Here is a 21,936-nt window from a genome sequence, read left to right as displayed (position 1 = left end):
ACTTCTCTTAGCCAGCACTTCTGAGCCTAAATTTATCAAAGGATCACTTTGCCTTCTTCAATTTCTGATCCAATTTCAAAATCAGACTTTGTGGAACTACACTTAGACCTGCTGGAAGAAAGAGGGTCCTGGCCCTCTTGTGAGAGATGCCCTGTACAACTTAATAGCATGGCCCTTGTAAGCTTCTACTGCCTGGCTTCATCAGGATTGCCAACAATGTGCAGCTCCAATAATGCCAAACTAGATGAACTGGAAGCCACCAAGAGATAACTGTGCTGTATTACAGTTTATTAACCATCCAAGCCCACTTTCAAACTCGTGAAAGGCAAATTATAATTAAAAGGATCTTGGTAGAAACATATTCTGCTTTCATGGTCTTTGGATATGCATGTTTAAGCTATCATGCCATGTGCTATTTGATTTATGTTTTTACTGATGCTTTGACTGAGTAGTTTGTTTCAGTGTACTGCTAAATGGAGGAAAAATCAGAAACTGCATCAGACAACCACTCTGTATTTCATTCTAGAAAATAGCTGGCAATTATAATTACTCACCATGTTTCTGGCTCAGAATAAAAGTGGCACTGCACAAAAAACACTGAACATTCATCGTGATTAGAAAATGCTCCATACCTTGGAGTGCAGTGGAGACATAAGAATAATTTTAAATGCAAATGAAATTGTGGGGGTAGCAATGAGAACAGATAAAAGACAGTAAAACAAAGCCCTTCACTTTCCTTAAATTAGCAGGCTAATCTAGTACAAAAAAAAGCAGTTCTACTCAGATCTGTGCTAAGAGCTTTCATTTCATCATAATATAAAACAGCAGATCCGTCACCTTTCTCTATTCAGTACTCTTGATTTCGAGGTTGAAGTGAAAATTAGAAGCTGTTCATTCTGGCTCACAGACTGGGTTGCATTTGCTTAGTCTTATTCCATGACAGTAGGATGGAAAGAGGTCAGTAACACTGGTAAGTACTTATCTCCTGCATCTGATTTTATTTATTTATTTTTAAAATCTTTCACAGTGCTTTGGCTTTTGATCAATGTGTACATCCTGAAAAAAGCTACATTGCATATTTTGTGTAGAGCTGGATCTTATGCAGAAACGTAGTGATTGCTCAAGAATGCTTGTATCCGATGTTTCAAGAATAAATGTATTACTTGAAGTAGAAATTCTGTTAAGGGAAAGATTTCTGGATAATCTATATTTCATAGCGTCATTGGAACATTTCGAGTGTTGCTTTTTCTGTCTGCCTTGTCCAACATGTAGTATCAGGTAAGAAATTAATCCCTTCAAAATGTTATTTGCAGTGCATTAATAGCAAAATATTTAACAGTCTCATTACCCTTGTGGTAAATGATTGAGAAAGTAGGTATTTTACTTAATGAAAGCAAATTATTAGACAAAACACAGTTTTATGGTTAATCATTATGAAACACTTAAAAATATCTCAGAATATAAGATGCAACAAGGAAGATCAGAGTGAAAAACAAATTCTTAGAGAAACTTGATGTAGGTTTTTTTTTTCCTTGGGAAAGTTTTTATCAAATCAAAACCAGGGGCTTAATTTTTCAGTGCGAAGGGTGAGGGGGAGTGAGGGAGATGATCGTAGTGTCACCTCCTGTTGCTAAGTAACATCGTCTCCTGGCCATTTTTATCTGATAAAGGAAGTCCAGTTGACGTTATGCATTATTCATCAGAGTTCCAATCAAACAATCAAAATTGTTTGCCTACACTGGGGACATTTAGTAAGATCAAAGAAACCCTCCTTGAAACTACTGGAGCTTACACCACTGGCAGGCAGCTCTTGATATTCTACAGTAAGTATCATTTCTGGTTCGGGAGTGCTGCAGTAAAGTGAATTGCTGAGGAATTTTAAAAGTTTTCTGATCAGGATTGGCTTCTGAATTTTAGAAAGGACTGCATGTTTATCCATGAAAACTGAATCGAAGGAAAAAGGGAAAGCTTTGGAACTCTGGTTTCCTGATTTTTGCCAATGTAATCAAAGAAAATGCTTGAAGCAATGGTCAGTTTCCTTGCTCCAAAGCTTTCTGTTAGGTTTGCATGGAAAAGAAATACAGAGGTATTTTTGTCTGTCTGTCTTAAATTAAATGCTGTGCAGAGCTGTTTGTACACTTATGCTTATATGCCACAGCTAACTGAGGTGTGGAGGAGAGAACTGGATTGCGTGTTTTCTGCCAATTCTCTTTTTTAATGTGAGTTGTTCACAGTAGAACGAAATGCAGAAGGGAGCAAGAACACTGGAGAAGGGTCATGATAAAGTGTCTAATCCAAACTTGATTTGGTATACAACTTGGACAGCTGTAATCTAGGATGTAGACAGATCTGAGGTTCCAAAGAATGTAAAAAATATAAACCTTAGGTAAGAAGCAGTGCTAGGAGTAGCATACAATTTCTTAATGATTGCTCTTACCACATCTTTTAAAGCTGATGGTGGGATGTTCTGTTGCTACTTCTGGTCAGTAAGAGGGGAGAGGGATGGCAAAGTTGGCTTCTGGTCATTTAGGTTGAATGAAATATCCAGAATATTGTCTTCCTTTCTAGAGCAGTGTTTTGGTGTATGTGGCATGAATGCTATCTTTAATGTAGTCTCTTACAGTAGTGCCTATTTGGAGATCCTGGCTCTGGATCTGGTTAAAGCAAATCACTGCCCCAGGCTTTTCTGATCTTATTTTTAAGAGCAAAAGTAACAGTCAGGTGAATCTAAGTATTTATTGTAAGAAATGGAGACTGTGACTAGAATAAAGATGATTGTACTAAGAATCTTGCTAATACTGCAGTAGCACTTTCCTTTTATGCCTTTAGACAAGGATTTAGACATCCTAAAATAGAAAAGGATAGTTATGAAGTTCTCTGAATAGTAATTTTAAAAAGTTTTGACTTTAATACACCAAATGAAGTACTTTAGTGACTGCCTACACCATTCTTTCCACAAAGAAACTCACCAGTTTTTTTCTGTCCATCATCTCTGTAATTTTCCCCAGGAATTTGACTGACCATCCACACGGGAGTATTGTACAAAAACATAAAGTTCCTTCAAAATGGACTACTTTTTGGATGTCGAGTCTGCTCACAGACTGTTTTACAGTCAAGGAGCTCAAGGTAAGAAACTCTGGTACTGTCTCAGAAAATTACTATTTTAACTGTACAGTTAAGATGTGTAGGGACAGACAAGGGCCAGCTCTTGTGACTGACTTACTGAACTGTACAGAGGCCATAGGGAAATGCCTTCAAAATGCATGAGCTGTAAAAGGGATTATGAGAAGTATAATGATATGGTTGGATCTGCCTTCTCAGAGGATAAGGAAATGTTATGAAAGCTGTTGGGTGTATGGCAGGAGCAAAAGGAACTGCCAAGATTCAGACTCTGGTGTTGCAGAACCCAAATGGACAAGTCAGAGGGGACAATAATGGCCCACTGATTGCTATGTAAGCCTGTAAAGTCCTTCCCCTTTCATCGATGCTGCCAGGATCATAATCTGGTGTTAGTCAGTGCTGCAGGAAAAACTGGTTTGCAAAAGCCCTGAGGCAGACCAGCATGCCTTGTGCAAACAGCAGACTCTTGATAGTCAGCTTCCTTCCCTGAGAAATGCTGGTCCCCACAGAGCAGCAGCAGTGCCAGAGAGAGGAAGAGTAATTGAGCTGCTTTGCCCAAATGTAGCTAAGACTTGTTCACGACACAGATTATATTTTTGGTAAAGTCAGTTCACATTTTTCTCACCAGCTTTATTTTTGGAAAAAACTTGCAGTTTCAGAGAGGAGGGTTTTTTTGTTCCTTAAACTTTAAACATCACATTAAATTGAAGAAACCTGTAAGAACCAAGTGACTCTATAAGGTTTTTTGTTGTTGTTTTTACATACTACCTGTTTTCTAGAAACACAGTCCAGTTTTTTTCCACCATTAATTTAACCAGTTGCTAGTCAAATTCAAAGTCCAGACAACATAGCTCTTGCCTTCCCTCTGGAGGCCATTCTCCCAGAGCAAGACCTAATCCACCCAGGGGGATAACCATGGCCCCAGGATACACATGGGTCAGTACCTCCTTTAATCTTTGGCTCAGCTTAGGTGCTACTGCCTAACATGTGCTTCATTTCCCAGCTGCTTCCCCAGTCGTTGTAGTACATTTTCATTTGTACAGATCACAGCAAACCTTTATTGTCACGACACAGCCTTCTGAAGAACAGAACAACAGCCTTCTGAACAACAACTGAACAACAGAATCAAATGCAAAGCACCTCAGAATCGGGGGAATAGAACAGCTGAGGGCAATGACTAATTTTGCTGGGTTTTTCTCCACCTCAAAAATGCAATGGACACCTGAGCATTGCCACAGATGTCATAGTAAAATAAGTTCTTTGATATCCCTATGAGAACAGACCTTTTTCTATCCCATAGAACTAAAATTCAGGAATCTACAACTTATTGCTTTATACGCTATATCAATTTATCAACAGCATCACTGTGTAGTGCAAGGTACAGATAGGACTAGGGAAGAAGCAATATATACTCATGAAATAAAAGTCTATTACAGTTATGTGCACAAGGTGACTAATAAGGATTGCACGGGCATCCTTCACTATAAGTATTTCCAAGACGGCATGGGGAAAAAAAACAGTATCTGACCCATGCTTGGAGAAAATACATTGTTAGCACATATAAAAACGCTTGTACTGATCAGTTAGATGCATGATGTTGAAATTTTAACCTTAGCACCTGGTTGATTCTTTGTTTCAATGCAATTACTTTGCTTTCATAAATGCAAACTGACGAAAAAAGTCTGTCATGCAGAAATGTATCCCTTGATCCAGAAGTCATCAGCAGGGGGCTTACCTTTAGAGCTGTCGTCTGGGCTTCTATCCCTTGGCCAAATCAAGTAGGAACCAGCACCAAGGCTTGGGGACTTTTTGTCCCCTTGCTTGTGAACATTTTGTGAAAGACACCACTGACATGCTTCCACTGTGCACCACAGCATGGTACACAGGCTCCCAAACCCTAAGTACCTCCAGAACTGGAAACAGTACATTAATATAAGAGCCACGCTGCACTTATGCTCTGTCCCCTTCGACTTCTCACCCTTCTCTTTGCTTCTTTTACGGCATTTTTCTAGCTCCTGTCCTTCACATCTCTTACCTCACATGCTTGTGAGACCTCTTCCCCAGACTCCAGTGTTCTCCTCACTCTTCATCTCTCTGTTTGAGGTGAGCTGCTTTCCAGAAAGCTGGACAACAGTAGGGAAATCACTCTGAACATAGAAGCGACAACACTTCTGCTTAAGTTCTCAAATGCTGCAGCAATACCACAGCCCCTGGCAACAGAAGAGGTGCTTGAAGGGAAAGATGGATGGACAACCCCACTAGCAATAGGTGTGTGAGATGAAACATGGCCTGTGTAGAAGTTTCATGAGGCTTTAATAGTCTGAGGTAGCACTGAGTATCTCTGAGGCGACAGAGACGGTTTCTTCAGGCAAATTGATGAAGCCCCTGGAGGAGTTTAATCATCAAGCTTTCCTGCAACAACTGCCTTTACCACAATCCTTAGCCCCAAACTTCTTGATGGTAGCAGCCCCTTCCTCTGAGCTATCTTCAAATTAATGATATATCAATGTTACAAATGGCACCTGTAAAGTGCTCTTTCTTGTCTGTACCCACTCCTTGTGGGTGGAAGAGAAGGGAAGGAATAGGGCTGCAAAATGTTGGGAAGGAACTGAAAGAGCTACGATAGCACTACTAGCAGATGATATAAAATCCCAGCAGACCTCAGGTTCTTGTGTAGTTGAATGCAGCGAAAAGACTGAAACTGAGTTTTGTCTCCCAACAATTACCTGGTTCTCCTATCCCTTGCTGCCTGCACTTGTCTCTACCCCTGCAGAAAGCTCCAGGACTGCCTTTATTGCTGTAGGGTAGGAGGAGAGAGATGTTGCCTTATCAGCTGCCTCCTCTCCCATCATCTATTTCTGCAGAAGCAGCCATCACCTCACTCCTGTGGGCTGAGCACAGAACAGAGGATGTTTGGCCATTCGGACTGCATCTGCTGTTCAAACAGCTGTTCCCTGTTTCCTCCAAGGAAAGTGAAGCAGAAGGGATGGAAAAGTCACAAAAGCTGGATCTGGCAGTAGGATTATCTAGATTTAGAAAACTTGGTAAATGAAGCCAGCTGGCTGTAGTCTTCAGATACCAGCCGGAAATATCCTAAGCTCTGCAACCCTCCCTCACTGTCTCTTCTGTGTCCGTATGTTGGGATCTAGGAGATAGGGGAGTGTTCTTGCCAAGTGCGTAATGCCTGGTGATGCATTTGCAAATCAGAAGTAGAAAAGAAGGGACCATGATTCCCTGCATCTAGCCCCTCGCCCTAGGAAAAGTCCGAATCTGAAATGTAAGCATGGAGCTGGACTGGTATTTTTGAAAAAATCTTTTCCCTTTGAAGTGTGTGGAAGATACAAGTCCTTCTTGGATGTAAGTGCATTCTAAATACAAATCGACCACCTTCCAGCCCTGAGGGCTGAATGTATACAATGGGGCTTGGACTACAGTTAATCTCACTTATGCCTGATGTGTCCTCAGTGAAGATGTTTCCACCTAAGGCTTCTGACTAGCCTAGCATGTATCAGTGGAGAGAAGCAGTCATTTTAAGAGCAGGGCTCAACTAATCTCAGACATCTTCCTTGGGATACTATAAATCACGCTTTATTCTCTCTACTGATTATGAAACCTGGATGAAAGATGTCTGTGCTATTGGCATGTGTTTGCATAGAGGAATCACGTGATAGCAGGCAAGACAGGACCTAACTCAGGAAAGGGAGTAACTTGCCCCAAACAGGTCAAGTTGTCATTCAAAGCTGTAAATGTGCAGATACCATCTTGGCTGTAGCCTACTTTGGAGACATATCAGCTTTGATCTTTAGGTTCTACTTGATAGAAGTTATGCTTTGGGGAATGCAAAGAAAGACCTCATATTTGACAGAGTGGAGCAGGCTGGCACTAAGGAGGAGCAGAAGCAGCCTTCTCCATAAGAGAAAATTAACCAAGAGGCAGCAAGATGGGCAGAGGCAGCAGCCTTGTCTACCAGAGGTAAAGGGCTGGAGCAAATGAGTAGGGCAGGTCCTGTGATGGTTCAGCCAAGAGTCTGGAGCATCAGACAAGACCAATGGTGATGAGGCAGGTGCGAGGCCAAGCAGGACATCGAGTCAGCAGTCTGGATGCAGATCAGTGAGGAACGCAGCCAGCCACAGGCATGGCCACAGCCTCGCTCAGCAAGTGGGCAACAATTTCGGTGTGAATGTGGAGCAGTGTAAATGCTTCTCCCAAAAGAAGGGAGGAAACAGCTGTTGAGGATTCTTGATGCTTTCTCAAACAGCTCCAAAGCTGATCAGGGCTTTTCAAGCCACTGTCTACAACAACTGTGCCATGTCAGAGAGCTTTGAGCACAGTGAGCTGAACTGTATAGAGGGAGGACACACAGGGCCCTGGCCATTGGTACCTAGCTCTCACCTATGCTTGTTAAGGATGAAGAAATGAGGAACCCCTCTCTTCCATTGTATACAAGGGGATGGAGCTCTTTGGATGAACTCAGAGAAGAATATACTGCCCAGTACATTATAAATTTAGGTACCATCAAAATGGAGAGTTGCTCATTGCAGACAGCACAGAGCACATTTCTGCAGCCCTGAGTCCCATGGAATGGGTCCTAAGACTCACCTCCTCCCTTGGTGCCTCTGGCAGCCCCACACCACAACCTGAAGGGACAGGCTGGGCATCATGAGGTCGGGACGCCATTCTGGGCTGCATGAGTCCACCTTCGCGGTACAGTCAGACCCTCTGGTCCCCGCCGGGAGTCCGGGTTCTCCTCTCAGGCGACTTCTGACTCAAAATAGTTTCTAATTTCCTGGAGACCCGTTCGTCGACACTTCCAGCCTTACCTCCTTTCGCACCAGCAGGGGGCACAAAGCTTAAAATTAACCGCATTAATTGAGTATTTCCAAGAGGCTCCTACACACCTTGAAGGTTTTGCTAGTCCATGTGGCAGGATACACCGCGCATATTTAAATAACTGAACAAAACTCTATTGAAGGTTTATATTAAACTATCTTTTGTATCTATATATAACGTATAGATCCACTTACACTAGGTGTGCTTTTACTGGTTGCAACATTCCTGCAATCTAGTTGATGAATGTAAGGAGTGAATAAAAAATGTAAAGTAGAAAAAATATGGAAATAAAACTACAGTACACAGGGCCAAGGGATAATACATGTACAAGATTGTGTAGATACATAGGGGATGATTGCTCCAAAGATTTCAGGAAATCCTTCTTGATCAGTTTTCCAGGTTGAATCAAATACGCCTAGGTACAGTTTTATTTCCATGCTTCCCCCTTGCACAATTCCATGCTTCCCTCTGTCTCCACAATTTATTTATTTCACTGTGCTTCACTTTTGCTCATTTATTTTAATTCATGTAGTGCTGACTCATTCTAGATGTTTGCCTTTAATCACTGCTGACTACTCAGTGCTACTTTGCTTCTGCTGTCGCATATTAAACCATGTCCAGTATTTACAAAAGCGTATCACAGAATCACAGAATCACAGACTCTTAGGGGTTGGAAGGGACCTCAAAAGATCATCTAGTCCAACTCCCCTGCCAGAGCAGGATCACCTAGAGCACATCACACAGGAACGTGTCCAGGCGGGTTTTGAATGTCTCCAGCAAAGGAGACTCCACAACCTCTCTGGGCAGCCTGTTCCAGGGCTCTGTCATCCCCACAGTACAGAAGTTTTTTCTGATGTTTATGTGGAACCTCCTATGTTCCAGTTTGCACCCACTGCCCCTTTTCCTATCACTAGACATCACTGAAAAAAGCCTGGCTCCATCCTCCAGACACTCACCCTTAATATATTTGTAAACACTGATGAGGTCACCCCTCAGTCTCCTCCCCAGCTCCCTCAGCCTTTCCTCATAAGGGAGATGTTCCACTCCCTTAATCATCTTTGTAGCTCTGTGCTGGACTCTTTCAAGCAGTTCTCTGTCCTTCTTGAACTCAGGGGCCCAGAACTGGACACAATATTCAGCATGCAGCCTCACCAAGGCAGAATAGAGGGGGGAGGAGAACCTCTCTTGAGGCACCCCAGGATGCCACTGGCCTTCTTGGCCACAAGGGCACATTGGTGGCTCATGGTCATCCTCCTGTCCACCAGGACCCTCAGGTCCCTTTCTCCTGCACTGCTCTCCCGCAGGTCAGCCTCCAACCTGTACTGGTACATGGGGTTGTTCTTCCCCAGATGCAAGACTCTGCACTTGCCCTTGTTGAATTTCATCAAGTTTCTCCCTGCCCAACTCTCCAGCCTGTCCAGGTCTCGCTGGATGGCAGCACAGCTTTCTGGTGTGTCAGCCACTCCTCCCAGTTTAGTGTCATCAGCAAACCTGCCGAGGGCACACTCTGTTCCCTCATCCAGGTTGTTGATGAAAATACTGAACAGTACCAGTCCCAGTACTGACCCCTGAGGGACTCCAGTAGTCACAGACCTCCAACTAGATTCTGTCCCACTGACCACATTGCTACAGCATGCCCAGATCCTAATGTAGAATGATTCCACTGTAATGTTTCTTGTGTAGAGTAACATTAAGATAGTCCATCCACCAAATTTTTTTTTTATTAATCCATCCTACAGACTAACACATTTTCAAAGTTATGTTATTTTGCAGTCCTTTTTGGTTTTTTTATCATGTGATGTCAGTAGTTCTTAAGTCTAATAACAGTAAGAGCGGAAAAGTTAGTAACAACCAATGTGCATCACTGATGTAATTTCCCTCCTTTTAAATCCAAAGAAGCAATTGATCAGCATCAACCTTTCCCAAATTCTTTTTAAAGTGTTTCTTTTTTCCCCCCACCTCCTATTCTGGCATATCCCTATTATTGAGAATTTAGGAATAGGCAACTGAGTGCCACAATTGGAGTCTCTGGCTTGCAGGGTCAGGTAGCCTAGTTTCACCAGTTGCATAAAAATATCTCAAGAAGAGTTGCAGTAACAGAACTTCAGCTACTTTTTGTTCATTTATTTCAATATCCAGTCAGACAAATTAAAGTCAGAAGAAAGAAGGTTCTTCTAATTCTCAGGAGCATATATGAATAAAACTAGGATGTTTGAGATCCAGTTCTCTATACTCAGAAAACTTTAGAAAACCTATGTGTGGATCACACTTGAAAAAATTGGATTCTGAAAACAAAATGTGTTTTTTTTTCTACTACAAATTAGTTTTAAGTAAAAAACCTTCTATTTGCCCCTATTTCATAATAATTTAGCTGTTTGATTTATTTTTAATAGTTTTCTAAAGCCTGTGCCTTTAAGTACAATGGCAGAGGAACAAGTATGTTTCCTCTAAAATGTACAAAACCTGTTAATTACACAAATTGTGCGTGAATTTACCCAACTATCACAAACTGACATGATGAGCATGTGCATAAAAGTGGATGTCCTTTTGATTGTGAACTCTTGTTTGCAACACTCAGGCCTGTACTTTCTTTCAGATTACTTTTGTCCATCAAACCAGTGTCAAATATCTCAACAGCTTTGCTTTAGAGTCATGCAGCAATCCATATGCATGTACTTCTGTGTTTATCCAGGAGACATAAGCTTATAAATCATTCTTCATAAATGACTAATTATGTCCTCTCCAGTGCTTGCACACATCTCCTACTCTCTTCTCCTGCCAGTCATACTCCATTTCCCACACCTAATCCTCCAAATGTTGTTGCATTTAAAACAAGAGAAAAACTAACTGGCATTACTTCAGACATAAATATTGTTTTACTGGTAAACATCCATTTGGACCCATTGTTTGGTCTGTATTTCAAGAAGAATATTCACAATCTAATTTTTTAAAAAAAAAAACAGACAGAATATCATGCTCTAGATGCATCAAAGTGTACCTGAAGTAATGTTTTTAAAGCTTACTTTTAGCCAAAACCACATTCCTGCAAGCATTATCTACAAGTTATGCCATGGTGAGGCCTTTCCATAGAAGCACAAAAGAGGAGAATTGACTAAGAAGCTCATATGCTTCTCTAATGAAAAGAAATAAGAGTAGCAAGCAAGAATCCTAGCCAATAGCAAGAGCAGCACTGCCATTAAAATCTTTTCATAGGTATTCTACAAAGTTGTTCAAAATTTGTGCTTAGATCTCAGGTTTTTCTCAAAAACATCTAAAAGATTTCTGATGTAAACCAGTATTCTTTTTATGGCTATCGCCATGTCACTTGAAGTTGATTGTGATTATACACATCAGAAACGTACCCTTTCCTATGCATCCAGGTCTAGACATCTCCAGCAGAAACACTTCAGCACTTTGCTTGTACTAATGTTAAAATAATCAAGTCTCAAGAGTTTTTGCCATTTCAAGACAAGAATCTGCTATGCAAATTATAGTTTCTAGATGAAGACCCTACTAAGGCAAAAATGACCTGGGTATTGGTGTCACCAATGAGGTGTTTTAAAAACATTTTTAAAAGTCGATTGATAAAAGCAGGTGGAAGAATCCAGAGGGATATTTCACACTTTCTTTTACTAAGTTTTAGAAGGATGGCTTTTCACCTCTGGGTTTTACAATGAAAAATGTCCAAATCTTCTTCTAAAAAACACAAGTCTTAAAAAAATCAATTTTATAACTCTGCAAAACATAAAGGTAGTTATTGGCAATCAAACATCAGTACTAGTATTTTTTATTAAAATGTGTAGAAATGTATTTTAATAGGACAAAATGGGAGCCATCAAAAATTCTTTGCAAATCATCCCCCACATTTTCAGTAATTTCAAAAAGCATTCAAAAAATGGACCACCTGTAGATGTAACTAAATATATGGAAATTACATGTTCAAACTGCCTCTGAACATGCAATATAATCATTTAGATACTTCCCATTCCTTTCTCGCAAGTGTATACTTGTGTTGTACTTCAGTCACATACAATGTTTTGAGACAACAAATGTGAGACTACACATAATCAGTTCTAGGGTGTCATTACCTGCATTACGGCATTTCTGGTTTTAAAGTATTTTTCCTCCATAAACAACCTTTTCCCTTTCTAACAAATACCAGACGAGATGTTGCTGCAACGTGCCGATAGGGGCGTAGCCGTTATGATGAACAATGCAAACAGACTGAAGGAATTAAAACAAAATGACTGATTTGATTCCCGTGTGCTGCTCAAGTGGTTGTTTAAACTGAGGTTTTGGACAATGGTCTCAAATCCATTGGCAGCATACTCCAAGACCTTCAAAAGGATACTTTCTAATTTTCCTGAAAATTTATCTCCTAAAAATGAGTTTCAGAGCCTGAACTGGTTTGGGTACTAGTGGACTCAAGTACTGTGTTCAGTTCTGGGCCCCTCATTATCAGAAGGACATGGAGGTGCTGGAGCATGTCCAGAGGAGAGCTACCAAGCTGGTGAAGGGTATAGAGAACAAGTCATACAAGGAGCGGTTGAGGGAACTGGGATTGTTTAGTTTGGAGAAGAGGAGGCTGAGGGGAGACCTCATTGCCCTCTACAGCTTCCTGAAAGGAGGTTCTAAGGAGGTGGGTGTTGGCCTCTCCTCCCAGGTAACTAACAACAGTACCAGAGGACATGTCCTGAAGTTGCAGCAGGGAAGGTTCAGACTGGACATTAGGAAGAATTTCTATATTGAAAGAGTGGTCAGGCACTGGAACAGCCTGCCTAGAGAGGTAGTGGAATCACCACCCTTGGAGGTATTCAGGAAACACGTAGATGTGGCACTTCAGGGCACACTCTAGCGGCTGAGGTTGTAGGGTGTTTGTTGGAGGTTTTTTGTGGGTGTTTTCTGGTGGGGTGCATGTGGTTGGTTGTGTTTTTTGTGTTGATGGTTGGACTCCATGATCTCAGAGGTCCTTTCCAACCATGACAATTCTGTGATTCTGTGATTATCTGTGATGTAACCAATGGTCACATTGGGCAAATGTTCATAGAAACATAGAATGGTTTGGGTTGGAAAGGACCTTATAAATCATCTAGTTCCTATCCAACCACATATGGCAAGCCATTCTCTTAATAAGGAGTGCTATGGATTACGGTTAGGAAGAGTGTATACAGGTATATTCATGGCATGCATAAATATTCAGCATTAAATAATCTGATACCCACTCTGTGAATATCTGAATGCCATCAGCTATACTTTCCAGTTCTGTGGCTATGCAAGATTTGATCTTCTTATTGCAAAATGTTTTAATACTTATTAGCTGCCTCTGATATTTTCCTAATGTTTACTTAAAATTTCTAGTCATTCTTGAAAACTCCTTTTGGTAACATACACAAAGGGAAGATAATCATGGTTGTCAAATAACATAAAATGATTACTCCAGGAAACATTTTCCAGCATCCTCCTACATCTAGTCAAAATGAATGCAAGCCAGATATTTTGACCCAAAAGGTAAAACATATTTATAAACAATTATATAGAAAAGCCCACTTTGGGTTGGAAGGAACCTTAAAGATCAATTAGTTCCAACCCCCTTGCCATGGACAGGGACACCTCCCACTAGACGAGGTTGCTCAAAGCCTCATGCAACCTGGCCTGGAATTGGTGGTGGTTTTTTTCCCAAATAGGTTCCTGTGCCGTGACCCACACCACCCTGAAGTGCATGGGTATCCTTCCATTGACTACAGATCAATCATGTCAGCTTTAAAAGACTAATCTTCTACATGGTTGTTTTACTAGACAGGTTTTACAATGCTGAATTCATATACAGATAAATCTTTCTTAAGTGTAAATTTGATGATGCAGTACACAAAATTCTCCCCAGCAGAAATTTTCCATTCTCTTTTATCTTCATTACTGTACATCCCTATTACATGGGAGCAATAGTTTACAGTCTGGTTGCAGTGTTTACTTTAGCTTAATCTAAATAGTTGACCCCATTAAATCAATTTCAACTCCTGCCCTTTGCTTTTACCTCAATTTCAAGGTTTGGCTTGGTAAGAAATGAGTAAAAACTTGAAAGGAATCTATTTAAAACCAGAAAACAAGTAAGTTAGAACAGAAATAACCACTGCCCTCCGCAGCACAGATTTGCTTGTTTAGTAAACTACATAATGCTACAAATTGAAAAATAGAGCGTGACAGCTTTTGTTAATTCATACTAATTATATGCTATGATACCTAACACCTAAGTCAGGTTTCAGGCATCTGAAGGCTGCTGAATGACAGGTATTATTTGGAACTGTAAAAAACTTTTAGAAGAATGACAGTTAGCAGGCTGCAGAATAAGTTCTTAGTCATTATCAGTCATGTTCTCCAGTCCCAGCAGGAAAATATGGTTCTTTAATAGTTATTGTAAGTAGAGCAACTTACAAAAGATAAAGACTGTTAGGCCAGGTAACAGCAAGCAGCAAGAAACATCCAGGGTTTAGGCTCCTAGGTTCTTACAGGGTCCTATGTGAAAGTCAATGCTAATAGTCCCAGACAAAGGGTAATGATGAGCTTGCAAGCTGAAATTCTCTTTCTAGCTCTATCTGAGGTGGTGGGGAAAGAAACACACTGAGAAAGGGCTTGTGCGTGGTGCTCACACTTTCAGTGTGATCAGCCAAATCACATCTAGCAGTTGTGATAAACTTTACTCAGAGAGCAAATTGAGGTGGATATATTTATAGAGGCTCTCCTGTTTGTGATTTGTAATTTATAGGCTCAGCACCCAAAGCATTCAAAAGCCACTCCTGATTACAATTCACAGAAAAAATACTTACATTAAAGGGACATTATCAAAACTGTAAGGTCAAGCACTAAATACTTAGGCAATGCCAGAATAAAGGTTGCCTCTGCAACATTACTGCAGTCTCCTTATATACATGTATAATAGTATGGTTTCTAATTGCATGATGACACAGTAATTTTTTACTATCCTACCATTTTCTTCATCAGTGCACGGAGTGGGCAGTGCTCACTTAATGAGACAGTAATAAATATTTTGCTTTCTCCTCCTTGAAGGAATGGCCGCAAGGCATTTAAACTCTGTTCAGAAGATACAAATCTTAATTTCCTTATGGGCTTTTCATCGGTGCTTCACTGAAGTATATGAATTCTTTACAAATATTAATGAATTTATGTTTTCACAAAATCCCTACTGAAAGAAAATGATGATTCTCACTGTTTCACAACTAAGAAACTAAGGCATAAAGTGATCTAGGGCAAAAAGTAGGTGTTAATTTTGAGTGCCCAAATTAAGACACCAAGAAACTGAGATTTGGAATGCTTGTTGTACTCATCACGCCATGTGTCCCAAGCACAGCTTCCACTAATGTCTGCAAACTAAGAAAACACTTAAATACTTCCATTACTCAGGCATCACAGACTCAAAAACACTATTCAGAAAAAGAGAAACTGCAGCTATTGAGAAGTTGTGAAAAGCCAGGTTTAAGTGGCAAAACTAAGAACTTTGACCAAGCACTCTGTAGCAGGAACAGAGCTATAACCTATGTCTTTGGAGCACAGCAGTCTTTTCTCTTCTTGGCATCATTCTGAGCAGCTCTGAAATTCTATGGGCATTGAGGCAAGGACCTTGCAGCCTCTTCTACTACCTGCTATGGATCTTCTTTTCCATTCAGTGATTTTCTTTCTCTCTCTCTCTTTTTTTTTTTTTTTTCCTTCTTCCTCTTTCTCCTCCTTTCCATTTCTCCTTCCATTCTTTTCATTTCTCCTCTTCATTAATTTTTTCTTACCAGCTCGTCGGGCAACTCTCCTCACGGTGCCCACACTGATGACAGCCTCTTCTGAGGATGACATAGACCGGAGACCCATCAGAAGACTCCGCTCTAAAAGTGACACCCCTTACTTGGAAGAAGCTAGGATCTGCTTCAACCTTGATAATGGTAAGACCAGCCCTTCCCCAAGCCAGCTTATCATTAAAGACTTTCTGAGATGCAGATGGACCAGATGATACTTCCTTGTTCACCAGTGTATGGTGGTTCACCAGACATCTGTTAAACTACAAACACCTGCATGTGTATGTACAAGGATCCTTTTCAAAATTCTCCCGCAAGTACTAACTAAAAAATTTCCTGTTTTAGCTAAGGTGACCCAGTGAGATCACAGAAAAAGAGAAGGGGTTTGCAAACAAGATACATTCAAATCTTATCCATTCCAGTCACCCAGAAACATGGAGATTTTTGTGAACACCTATAAAAGAACTGGAGTTAACACCAGATCTCAGCTAAACCAAATATTACAACCATGGAAAAACATCCAGCACACCCCAAAACCTCTACAGGTTTAATTGGCAGAAGTGTAACAGAAAACTTAATTCTGCAGGAATGAGTGAGAGAGCTGTCTCCCAAAGTTCAGACCAGCTGATGTTACTTCCATTGCCTACAGTTATTGAGCCCTAGCCTTCCCTGGTCCTTTTTCTTATTGAGGTTGACCAAACCGAAAGATTTTGGAAATACTGATAAACTTTATGACTTTCAGCAGGCTGGGTTTTCTGTAAAAATTCGGAACTAAGCAGGATGAACTATTACACTGACTGGGCGCACAATTTAACGGCTGAAACATCACTTCACGCAGTACTTTTGTGCTGCCCAGGTTTAAAATAAATAAGTAAGTAAATAACGTGTAATACACTAACATCTAGAGGTCCCAACCGAAACTGGTGCCCCAACACAGCAGGCAGCTTGCAGCCGCGTGGTAAGAAATAAGACGGTAAGGGAAGACAGGGTATGGGAGAAGCAGCAAAACATAACCCCTGATGTCACCGGTCTTTTTCCCGCGGCTGCACTTTGTTCAAAGACCTGCTGAAGTGACTTACGAACACAAGTTCCAAGCTTGACGTGAGGGTGACTTGAGCCTAGGGGAACTCGGTCCCCGCAGCATTCCAAAGCCCTTGGCCTGGTGCATCGTTCCGGTTCACTTAATGGGTTTGCCCACGGAAAGAGATGAAGGGATGAGCCCTTAGACCTCCCCCCGAGCCTTGATACAGCCCTGGGTTGAGTTTCAGGACCCCCAAGGCTAGAACAGGAGCAGTTCGGAGAGCCCCAGAAGTGTGGCAGGAGGTCCAGGGCCTGCTGCGGGGTGGGCCAGGGGGGACAGACGGGAGCCATCCCCGCCGGGAGCCCGCCCTGGGGGAGCGAGCCCGGCCCCCCAGCCCGGCCGCCGGCGCTGCCCCTTCTCCCCGCGCTGAGCTGCTCGCCCCGCGGCGGGAGGCGGCGGCGGGCAGGGGGAGCGGGCAGGGCCGCTGCGGCCGCTCCCGTCCGCCGATCCTTGACGGGTTTTCCCTGTCTCTCTCCCTCCCTCCCTCCCTCCCTCCGCTCCTTTCTCCCTTTCCCTCTCTCCTTTCCCCGTCCTCCCCTCCCCCTCCCGGCGCCTCTCTCCCTGCCTCCCTGCCCGCCCCCTCCTTGCCCGGCCGCCCCGCGCCGCGCCGACACTCGCCCTCGCCAGCTCGCCGGGCCACGCTGCTCACCGTGCCCACATTAATGGCGGCATCTTCCGAGGAGGACATCGACCGCAGACCCATCCGCCGCGTCCGCTCCAAGAGCGACACCCCCTACCTCGCCGAGGCCCGCATCTCCTTCAACCTCGACACAGGTGAGAGGCGGCCCGGCACGGCCCGGCACGGCTCGGCTCGGCTCGGCAGGGACGCTCCGCCTCGCCCCCCGGCCCCCAGCGGACCGGCAGGGGCTGCCCCGCAGGCTGGGAGGGAAAGGGCCGCCCCCGGCACCGCGGCCTCCTCCCCCGCCAGCGCCCGCGGGCTCCCGGGGCCGCCGCCCGGCCCTGCCCTGCCCTGCCCTGCCCTGCCGCCCGCTCCCTCGCACCTCCCCGGGCACTGACCCACTGACCGGCTGCCCTTAGCCCGCTCCTGTCACCCGCCCTGTGGGTCCCAGCTTCCCCTCTCTGTTCGGCTCCTCGAAGCCTCCCCTTTCCCAACTCGGCGTCCTGTCACCCTGCAGAGCGTGGTGCCGCTGCCACACGAGACTTCTGCTCTGTCCCTCCTCGCCAGGCTCTTCTGGCATCCCTCCCTGGGATGCTGCCCTTGGTGTTTTGCAAGTTTCTTCCCCTCTAACCCTTTGCCTCCTTCCCCTGATGGGTTCATGCCTCAAAAGCGCAAGGAAACATGCACCTGCCTTGTCCACTTTTCCTCAAGTCTTGTGAGGTCCCCTGTTGCCTCAGTGTTGCTTTCCAGGACTCTTGATGGGTATACAGCATGATGCTTTCTACCAACACACCTCCAGCTCCCTACATTCCCCTCCTTCTACCAGTTATTGGGACAAGTCTCTACCTGACCTTTCCTTCCCCCTTCTCTACCGCTGCTCCTTCCTCTCTGCCCCTTCTTCCTCATGGCTCCTTTGAGATTTTGGCTGTCCCCTTCAGTTCATCCTGCACATAGTGACTATCTTGTTTCTTTCCTGCTAGGTCTGTGGTTTCCCCTCCTTCCCTGACCTTTTATTTCCCTATGGTCTCTGTCAACAGTAAACTGCACCAGAGGTTGCTTGTTCTCAAAAACAAAGGAAAAGAAAGTTCTTTCTGTTGTTTCTCCACACGAAATCAGACTTCCTCTGTCTGTGGGGAGGGGGTGTGAGGGAGAATCTATAGCCAGGAAGCTCTACTGCAGGCTTCCCCATGTCCCAGCAGCAGTAGTGCACAAAATGACCCCGCTGCGTAAGTCTTTGATGCTGAGCCTGTCACCTCACTGCCAGCTGTAAAGGGAAAAGAGCTGCCTCAGAATTCCTGCTTGCCATGCTGCAATCTCTCCCATCCCTCTTCCCTTCTTTCAGCTGGCAAAAAGTTGGCAATGGCAGAGATGCATTTTCTCCTTCATTTGGGGATGGAACAGATGCCTGTCCCATTATCCCTGCTGTTATTACACCTTGGTAATGGCTAACACACAGTTTGTGTTTGTCATTGACAGAACGGTGGGTTACACTGTGTGTGTTGGGGTGTAATTATTTCATTCTGATCATGACTTTGTGAAAATTGACAAACCATCGGTAAGTTGGGTGGCGTTTCAGGGCACAGGCTGGAAGAGTGTGCCAGACACCAGGTTTTGGCTCTAAAGAACTGGGAGTGACATTGGGAAGAGCATCACTGTGTGTAAGGTGTAAATAAAAAGAGGCTGTGGAGGTTATTTGACTGCTGGAACAACCCTGTGTTGACTTGTGCTGTCACAGGTAATGTTGTGTTGTGTAGTTATAAATAGATAAACCAGTTAAGGGCAAGGCACCTTCAGGTCACCTGGTGCCTCCCGTCTTCATGCTGAGCTAGGCATGCTGTCTTTGCTATAGCTCCCAGAGGATGGGCAAGTCTCTAGGTACCTCTTTCCTGCAATCCACTGAAAAATTTAGTAATTACACTTCCCTTCTTTCTGTTCCTCCCCTCTCCCCTGCTCTCATTAATTTATGTCTTTACTTCCAAACCTGAGGATGGAATTACTTTAAAAGGAACAGTGCTGGTGGATCAAGATATACAACTGAAAAATGTTGTAAGTAGTACAAGTGTGTATTTCCATTAATCCATCTGGCAGTGAGTAGTTTTGAGCTTAAAAAAATTAATAAATTGCTTAGCAACCAGTATTGAGTGAGTGAGCCAAGAAGCAAGTGAAACGTGCCACTGGTACCCACTTCATCTCTGAGCTGTGGGTTTTACTCTTCTGTTTGCTCAGAAAGCACAAACCAAGCAGCCTGGGTCTGAGAACTCTCTATTCCAAGGAAACAGCTGTTAGAAAATTTGTTGAGCCACTTCTACTCACACTTGCTAATGCTGCCTGCCACTCTTGCTTTTGAAACGTATTATTTATGAGGTGCAACGTTCTGGAATTTATTTATTTTTTTTTTTTTTGGTTGTGTGTGAAAAAAAAAAAAAAAAGCACCGACAACCCAAAACAACAAGCAGCCTACAGCTCTGTTTCTAAACTTACCTGGTTTTCAGATGCGGTCGCGTTGCTGGCGATGCTGTCGCTGTCACCCCGGCGGGCTCCGGGTGGCTCCCGGTGCTCCCCGGCGGAGGGGACCGGTCGCCGGGGGGGAGGGAGCCCGCGGGCGCTGTCCGCCGGCCCTGGTGCTGAAGCGGCGGGAGCTGGACGCGGGAATTGACGCCTCCATTCCCGCCTGGGCTTCTTCTCCCTCACTGTCCTCGCAGTGCACGCCTGTGTAGTTTTTTTTGTGCCTGTGCGGGGGGAGGGGGAAGGGGTAGAAAGGAATGAAGGCTATTTCTTCCACCCATTGATGGAGTCAAAGCTAAAGTGACTCCTACCTTATCTTAGAATCGTAGAATGGTTTGGGTTGGAAGGGACCTTAAAGATCATCCAGTTTCAACCCCTTTGCAAGAGCCGGGAAACCTCCCAGTAGAGGGCTCAAAGCCCTGTCCAGCCTGGCCTTGACCACTTCCAGGGGTGGGGCATCCACAGCTTCCTTGTGCAACCTGTGCCCGTGTCTCAACACCCTCACAGTGAAGAATTTCTTCCTAATAACTAATCTAAATCTACCCTCTTTCAGTCTGAAAACATCCCGCCTTGTCCTAGGTCTATGTGCCCTTGTAAAAAGTCCCTCCCAACTTTCCTGTAGCCCCTTCAGGTACAGGAAGGCTGCTATAACGTCTCCCCGGAGCCTTCTCTTCTCCAGACTGAACCACCACAACTCTCTCTCAACTGTCTTCATAGGAGAGGTGCTCCAGCCCTCTGATCATCTTCATGGCACAGGAAATAAGCTCTCCTGTATTTGCTTTCCATTTAGTGCATTCCATATCTACAGCTGCTGCTGAACCACTGCTTACTGAGCTGTTTTTCCTACAGCTGCTGCAAGTTGAGCTCTGTTCCTCAATCATTGTCATCTATCAGGACATGGTCAGGACTGGGATGCAGTGTGCAGCTGCTCTGCTGTAATGAAACTTAAAATCCACTTTTATTAATGAGACATAAGCAGATGCAGTGAATACTGCTCTTCTTCACTCTTAATCACAACAACTATTTAAGAACTAGCAGGTTTTTATCTACTTCAACTGCAACTTATAATTATACCATTACTGCTGTTATCTGTACTGTTGAACAACTAAGAGATTGCATATGTGGAGTCAATTATACAGTCTGGGTATAGCACAGATTTGGTCTGCTTGTAAAAACCCCCACAATTTATAAGTGATTAACAAGACAGTTTCTACCTACCCTTCTCTTTCAATTATAATAACAGTTCTGCTTTGTTTGATTTTCCAAAATATACTTGTTTATTATGTTTGCTTCTGAATACTGATCAGTTAACTCACAATTATTACCTAGCAAGAGTTAACAAATGTTGTTCAATTAGGAGTCTGGGGTATGTTTTTTTCTGGTGTTCCCAAACTGACTAAAATACAAAGCTGTTTTTGAAACTCAGGGTTATTCTCCCTACTGTTATACATATGCAAATCCTATTAATCTGAGTTATGTGCTCATATCAAGAGGATAATGTTTCCCAAAGGATTTAAATTACCTCTTCTGCCAAAATTAATGTAGCTACATAATGTCATAAAACTATAGGCAGATATGAATTCCTTTTGCATATTTGATACTAAATCAGTCCACATACAGAAATTAATTTTTTAATTTTCTGAAATACTTCCTCCAGTGTGACACTAGAGGAATGTGGAATGTACTCTCATTTTCAGGTGGTGATCTTTTGTTTTCTTTAGTATGATTAGCAGTCCGGCATGGCTCCATCTCCTAACAGCCATTTTTGGCTTTTTGTACACATCTTCTTATAAGCAGTTTTCAAATTGTCTTTCTAACTTTCTTATTGAGGCTAAAAGCTAATCCCAAATTGCTTCTGAAAATTTGAGCCTCCATCTCTGACAACTGTCCAATAGCATAATCTCACTCCTGGTCCATTGCCAGCTAACAACTTTATGAGTTTTTTACAGGTTTTGACCTAATTATATTCTTCCCATTGCAAAATA

At 43.2% G+C, this 21,936-nt stretch overlaps 1 protein-coding gene across 2 annotated transcripts in view; it reads left to right on the top strand.

Annotated features, from left to right (window-relative positions):
* The first annotated feature begins 3,019 nt into the window (after nucleotides 1-3,019).
* Nucleotides 3,020-21,936, top strand: part of PHACTR1 (phosphatase and actin regulator 1) — a 294,543-nt gene continuing 275,626 nt past the window's right edge. For both annotated transcript variants that reach the window (XM_051611908.1, XM_051611906.1), the window contains exons 1-3: nucleotides 3,020-3,126; nucleotides 15,747-15,893; nucleotides 17,455-17,601. In XM_051611908.1, coding sequence (XP_051467868.1) covers nucleotides 3,066-3,126; nucleotides 15,747-15,893; nucleotides 17,455-17,601 — 355 coding nt within the window. In that variant the 5' untranslated portion in view covers nucleotides 3,020-3,065. The remainder of the gene's footprint in view (nucleotides 3,127-15,746; nucleotides 15,894-17,454; nucleotides 17,602-21,936) is intronic.

The sequence above is a fragment of the Apus apus genome, chromosome 2 (assembly GCF_020740795.1).
Source record: "Apus apus isolate bApuApu2 chromosome 2, bApuApu2.pri.cur, whole genome shotgun sequence".
In the NCBI taxonomy this organism is placed as follows: Eukaryota; Metazoa; Chordata; class Aves; order Apodiformes; family Apodidae; genus Apus; species Apus apus.
Note: the sequence above shows the minus strand (reverse complement) of the source record. Positions and strands in the feature narration are given on the sequence as shown.